A 7,192-nucleotide genomic window follows, 5' to 3' on the forward strand; every position below is an offset into this window, starting at 1 on the left:
AGAGACGAGAATGAACGTGGGCGATGGCACGTGCGTGCTGCGCTATAAGTGCAGCCAATTTACGCAATTCAAAATCATTCATAGAAATGAGACTTTAAGTAATTGTTTCGTATCTCTTGAATCTATCGGAAATTCTTAAAGAAATTAATACATAAAAAAAAACATGGTTATAAAATGGATAGTGACATGAATTATCTACGAATTATTTAGTTAATTTTGTATGTACGTCATAATTAGAATTTACAAGTTTTTTCATAATTAACGTGTTTTAAAATGAAAAAACTTTTATTCGCACATTGCTGAATAGCAGTTAAATATTTAAATTGGTCTCTTTTCTATTTTGTATCATGACGTACACTTCGTTGTTATTGATTCTTTCTCAAACAACATTAAATTTGTGACTACATTTACCTCTTCATTTTTTTAAACCTCCCTATCCTTGTCTTTTTTGTCGCACATATCTTTTTTTTTCGATAGCTTCTATATATTATTCCCCCTTTCGCTTTATCCAAACAGTCATCTCTAAGTTCTCCTATGATTTTTACTTTTACATTCTTACCTAACCCTTGTAGAAAAATACCTTCAATTTTCCACAATCTCTTACACAATTTTCCAAGTCAAAGGTATTGCATATATAGTTATAAGCTAACAAAAACTGCAGAATCTTCCCTATAACTACCCTGCGTGATGTTCCAACCTTAAACTTGCAATTATTAGACGATCCAACTGGCCAAATTTAATCGTTTATTATGATTTAAAAATTATTATAGCCTGGTCATTTTTGTGTATAGAAGATTTTTGTCTTAAAATGTTCCCATATCTGTTGTTTCATTATTTGTGTAAATTTATAACGTTATCTGTCCAACCGGATTTCCAATCTACTGCATTAGAAAATGCTTTGACATTAGCTGACTTTAGACAATCTATTAACTGAAGAGCTGAAATGTTATTGGATCAAATCGAACTAGTGCAGAGTTCGGCACTCGATACAATTTTCGGCCGATTTTCGAATCGGCTCCGTTTTCCGCTGTTCCCCTTACATCAACGTTCCTCGCGCAGTCAAAATGCCATAGGACGGTCGAGCGGCATTTGGACTGTGCGTGAGAAGTTGCATCGCGTGTCGAATCCTGGACTAGTGCAAACCGAGTGGACCGAAAACGCCATTATATTACTTAAAGATTAAAAATATAGGAAGAGCCACTTTACCTTACAAAGTTTTTTTAATTTATTGTGGTGGGCTGAAATTAACAAATAAAATTCTGTAAAACGAGCGATACAATGATACGCAGTTTCTTTTATTGTAAAAGATACTATTTTATTAAACAAAAGACAACAGATTTGGCGTGTTTACTTTTACAATTCAAATATTTTTATAGTCACCATCTTTTATTAGTTGCTGATCATTAAACGTATGTCAATTTTCGATAAAATGCAAGCGTGTAGCATCCAATTTTGACTTTCAGTACATTATGAAAAATTCTTTTTACTAAAATAACAATTGTAAGGTATCAAAGGATCTAAGCGTCGGGCTGTGTGGCTTTGCAGCAAAACGGTGGCTTGCTAGTACGAACTACTACACGAGGTCCTTCGGGTTCGAGTCCCCCGACATCGCGTCCGACTTATTTTTCTCGGCCCAGTTTACATAATGGTGTATTATTATTGCATAAACAAACGCGTATATTAAATATTTCCTTAATGTTTGAGGAAGTTGTGAAAATGTTAAATTATTAACATAATACGTTGTATATGCGACATAATGCAGATTATATTTTAGAAAAAGTATTGTTTGTATCTTCTTTTTATCATAATACGACAGTCGCTTTTATCTCAATTGCTTGTATTTCTATTTGACAAGTTCTTTCGGTTGGAAATATAGAGATGCTACTTGTCTGTATAACGCTTACGTAGTCCAGAATCGACAATAATGCTGCAGTCCGTTCAGTTGTCTACATTTGTTAAAAATTATAATTATGTAAAGAGAGCGTAATAAGGAATAATTAGTTTTCTAAAATGTTTTAAACACACATTATTGGTCTGTTTTTTGTTTCTGTACTAGACTAAACTAAAACTCTCTTTCTCGCTTTCGACAAATATTAAACATATACTTATCTCACTTTAAGTTCTAAAAGTATACACTAGTTTAGACAGAAGACAGACCTTTTATCTTATATATAATTATCATTTATTTCAAAGGCATCGTAAGCAAGAATTGTACAACCGAAACCCTTGCTCTAAAATAAAAATTGCGCTATTCTTTAAAAACATTTTTCAAAAAATGTTGATTTCAAAGAATGGAAAATAAGAACATTAAAATTGATAACAAGATATCTATTATACAAAAATGCAATGTGTCGGTAGAAGCTCTTTAAATATTCCACTATATTTTATTATTTTCAAGATGTAGTTTTATTTTTCAGAGATTTATATATATTTATAGAGCGTTTTATGAATTAGAGTAGAAATTGCAAAAATAGAAGTGCTTACGTTCCAATGAAATCCTTCTGCGTCAGCAAAAGAAGTGTAATATTTACTACAAGCTGTTTATCATATTTATCTACACATCATAATGACAAAACGATTTACCAGAATTTCCTTCGTTTTGGTGATAGATCCCTTGTCAATGGACTCGTCGGCACAATGCTTCTTATTCCACCAGATCCTGATGGAGCCTCATAGTTTCTCGAAGTACCTTCTCCAGGACAGATAACATGTGTACTTTCAGTTGAGTTATCATCTTTCGAAATGGTGTCCACGTTTTTCTTTTCTTCTTCATCATCATCTTCTCCTTCTTCTGGTGTTATTTGTGAGTATACTTCGAATAGTTCACTAAAAAAAAGATTGTCTATATTGTCTAAATTCGCATCGTTCGTTTTCATGAACAATGTATAATTCAATCAACATTAACGTGAGCATTGAAAAATAAATTAATGCATATGTTTAACTTAACAAAAGCTAAGTTAAATATGAGAGAGATTATGTTAAAAAGAAAACAGATTCCGTCAATTTTAATTTTTGAATGTAAAAGAGTTTATGTTTACCTTCAAAAAGTTTTTGATTGACTAAGGATAATTCCAAATTAAGTAGAGTAATATTTAAAAAAATTTTTAGTTTAAATAATAAATCGATTAATTAATGCATGGTTTGGATGAATCTAATTATTTTTTTTTTCTTTAAGAACTTAAATATTATATAATTAATTAAATAACGTCAACTATTTTTTATGTTTTTTTTTTCAACTAAAGCTCAGTTTCGTAACTCACGGTTAATTAATTCTTATATTCGATGTATATATTTATTCAATATATCTCTTTCCAATCGTAGACTGGGAAGTGAGAGTCGTAAAATATCTTTTGACAAATAAACCAAACGCGATTCAAAATCAAATAAATATTTTTTTCTTTAAAATTTTTAGACTAAATAAATTTTCGATCGATTTAAACATGATTTAAAAATAATATTTTTCTACATCTTATAAGTCTAAACTATGATATATTTGACATGTTACAAATATCACAGGTCGCAACAGCTACTTGCGTTAATTTCAATAATTTGATGCTATAACTTTCAGGTCTCATATATACGGGTCACTTGAATACGGTGGTTACGACGCTACGATACGATCAATATAAATTAAAGTGATGCTGTAAACATCTGTATTATTAATAAAGATATCGTCTTTCACGTTTTTGTCCCTGTCCAATTTCTTCGTAATAATTTCACAGAATAAAAATTCTCCTTCCATAATTAAAACATAGATGCTAATGTTCTTATCGCTGATATATTTTGTATCTAATACTGCAATAATAAAACAATTGCAGATTCTTCATGTATTTTGCATCAATATGACGACCAACGTTGTAGGTAAAAGTAAATATGAAATCAGTAATTTTTTATATTTTTAGCTTTGGACACAAAATACAGCGTACAATGCAATAATATACATTTTAATTTTAAAAAAAGTCCTTTTATACTATGAAATCGTTACAAACAAATTAAATAAAAATGAAAACGTCAATCGTACTAGTTTTGTTGGAAATACAGGCAGTTCCATCATCCTTTTAAACCTAAAGGACTGTTAATGTAGAATGAAGAAACTTAAGTTTCGACTACGAAAGTTTTGTTAACATATGTTTAATTAAATGTTTGATTAATATATATATAGAATCTCGATTTAATAACAGGCGTCTAAGATAGGCTTCCACTACAATGCCTTACTGATGAGTCCAGTAGTGGAAGTTGGGACGAAACGCCACAATTACGTGATATTCTTCGCAATTGTATATTAGATTAATTTAAAAGATTTTTAAACGAAATTATTGGCGTATTGCTCTTATCTCTTCATATTAGTTATAAAAAAATATCTTTTTCTCTTACCTTGGATGGTAAAGACGACACTATTAGTGCATTGCGACCGATAAAGAATCATTAGTCCAACCAATGATCTCTCTTATCGGTCGCAATGCACTAATAGTGTCTTCTTTTTATTGCTATCAGAGCATACCGCCGAGCGCTTTTATATACGATATAATTTTCCGACAATATTTCCGCACTTTTCGTATATCTTACATTTCATTGAAAACGTTTATCATCTGAGTGGTACATTATTATTACATGGTTTAATAAAGGTGATACGTTCCAATAGTTACATATAACTTGAACTTTACATCCACGACATTTTCCTATTATAAAAGACGATCCTGAAAGCCAAATACGAATATATTCTTGTATCTCTTCTCGTTTTGAATGTTCGGTTAAATCTGATATATTATGCTCTTCGTACAAATGACGCATAATTATTTGATAATCTCTATCCATGAACTTATCATCTGTATCTGACACGCAGCGTTCACAGTATTCTCAATATGTTATAAATGGGTTTTTATATTCTATATATGTACCTTACGTGGTACATTCACCACTTGTCATATCGTCACATCTGACTGCGCGAAATGTCAGCTCTGTGATAAGCGAAATTTAATTACGATTAACTTAAAAACAATTATAGCCTTGACATTTTTATATTAATATTTTTATCATAAAGTTATCTCAAAAATTCGTTTTTGGAAAGAATATAATAAGAATAACATGTACATATAATAAAATATGTATATTCTGATCTTATTCATTTTATCAAAAATATTCTGATGTGTCTTAAGCTAAAATGACGGAGAAGAACAATGTTTACTGGATGTTCGCGCATGACGTCACCAACAGGTGCACGCGCGCGGATTGGCTGCGACGCACGTGCTTCCCATTCCTTTCAGTAGATTCAGCCGTTTGGATTCGCGGACGCGCTTCGCGCGTTCAATCGCGCGGCTCGATTCAAACCACGCGCATGTACGGACGTGACGACACGAGGATGCGCATTAAATTGCGTAATCGATGCGTCAAAACGTCATCACGCTTACATAAACTGTGTCACGTTCATTGTCAGTCGTGTTCAATCGCGCTACAGTGCGTGTTATGTGGTATACTTCTGTGGTGGTATACTTCGCGCTCCAAGAATACGTCAGCACTGTAAATAGAAATGCTAGTCTGCGTTGAAAACGCTTCGTGAAGGGAATCGGGAAGGTGCCGCCGGCCGTCTTCGCGTTGCGCATCTCTGACATATATTACAGGTGTGTGCGATCGGAATATTTCAACATCGTCTCCATCGGAATCGAAATTAGATCGTTGGAGCGATCGCGAAAATGGCCAACTCTCCGGTACACAATCCAGTAAGTACCTGCTACGCTTTAATGGAACTTTCATTGATCCATTAAGTACCTGCATTGCCGCGGATGCCTTCTGCGTCTTATGTACGAGACATGAATTTACATATCTTATTTATTATTTCTTTGATGTTACTTTAACTGTAGTAATTATGAATTATTGATAATATATATTATTTGAAGTTGTCAGAATATATATTTACTTTGAACAGTTATTATATATATAAATATATATTATATTAATTTTTTAATTTAGAAAATAATAGATTTTGTTCAATTTAATGTAATATATTGAATCGTGAGTTTAGCTGAGTTGCTATTTTTAGAAAATTTGTCTTTTTTTTCACGTTTTCCATTTTTTTTTAACAATCATATTTTTTGTAACAGGAAATCCCATATGTGGGAAAAGTAGAAGGAGGTCTAAGGGCAGGTACAATGGTGAAAATACAAGGCAAAGTGCCACCTCAGGCTGTACGATTTGCTATCAATTATCAGCTCGGACCTACGTTAAATCCAAGAGATGACATAGCTATTCATGTATCTCCGCGCTTCCCTGAAGGCTTTATTACTAGAAACCACATAGAGTCGATGACCTGGGGCATGGAGGAGAATGCTGGCCCAATGTGCATTCAGCCAGGCCAGGAATTCGAGATATTGATTCTGTGTGACTATCACTGCTATAAGATTGCCATTAATGGCAGGCATTTTACGGAATTCGCTCATCGATTACCGTTCATAAAAGTCACTCATTTGGTTATCGATGGCGATGTCGAGATACAGTCTATTGCATATGAACAAGTATCAGTTGATTCGTCAAAATCCTCTACAGTACCAGACGATGTACAGACTGCTAATTTTGGACCACCACGTAAGGAATCGTATTTTTATTTTAATTACACTTAGCATAATATAAATTTTACAAATTACTGTTACAATTTACTTACTAAATATGATTTTTTGAAGATTATATATATATATATTTTTTGAATATATCAATCAGCATGTGTGTGTGTATGTGTGTGTACATACAACTAGTTTAGCTCCTTTTATTCTCATCATTTTTAATTTACTAAACCTTAGCACTATTTATATTTTTTATCTTAATAAAAGTATTGAAAACTGTACTTTTTATACTAGCTCCAGGTGGTTTGTATCCAACGATTCAACCTCCAGGTGGATATGGCCCTTCTCCTCCAACTGGTTATGGCCCTCCTCCTCCAGCTGGTTATGGTCCTCCTCCTCCAACTGCCTATGGTGGCCCTGATGGTTACAATCCACCAAGAGCTTATGGGTATCAACCAGATCGTGAAAAGGCAGAGGAAGAAGGTGTTTTTGGAGATTGTCTGGACAAAGTTGGATTAGCAATAGGTGGATTAGTGGCAGCTGGAGGCGTAGCGGCAGCCATGCATGCGATGAATGTAAAGATATATAAAATATTTAGATATTTTCATTATATATATATATATATATATATATATATA

At 32.7% G+C, this 7,192-nt stretch overlaps 1 protein-coding gene across 1 annotated transcript in view; it reads left to right on the top strand.

The window, feature by feature from the left end:
- The first annotated feature begins 5,505 nt into the window (after positions 1 to 5,505).
- The window catches only part of LOC108772602 (spidroin-2), a 3,206-nt gene continuing 1,519 nt past the window's right edge, over positions 5,506 to 7,192 (top strand). The window contains exons 1-3 of the mRNA XM_018538175.1: positions 5,506 to 5,717; positions 6,099 to 6,579; positions 6,849 to 7,129. Of these exons, the coding sequence (XP_018393677.1) occupies positions 5,691 to 5,717; positions 6,099 to 6,579; positions 6,849 to 7,129 (789 nt within the window). The 5' untranslated portion in view covers positions 5,506 to 5,690. The remainder of the gene's footprint in view (positions 5,718 to 6,098; positions 6,580 to 6,848; positions 7,130 to 7,192) is intronic.

The sequence above is a fragment of the Cyphomyrmex costatus genome, unplaced genomic scaffold, assembly GCF_001594065.2.
Source record: "Cyphomyrmex costatus isolate MS0001 unplaced genomic scaffold, Ccosl1.0 scaffold101, whole genome shotgun sequence".
Classification (NCBI taxonomy): domain Eukaryota; kingdom Metazoa; phylum Arthropoda; class Insecta; order Hymenoptera; family Formicidae; genus Cyphomyrmex; species Cyphomyrmex costatus.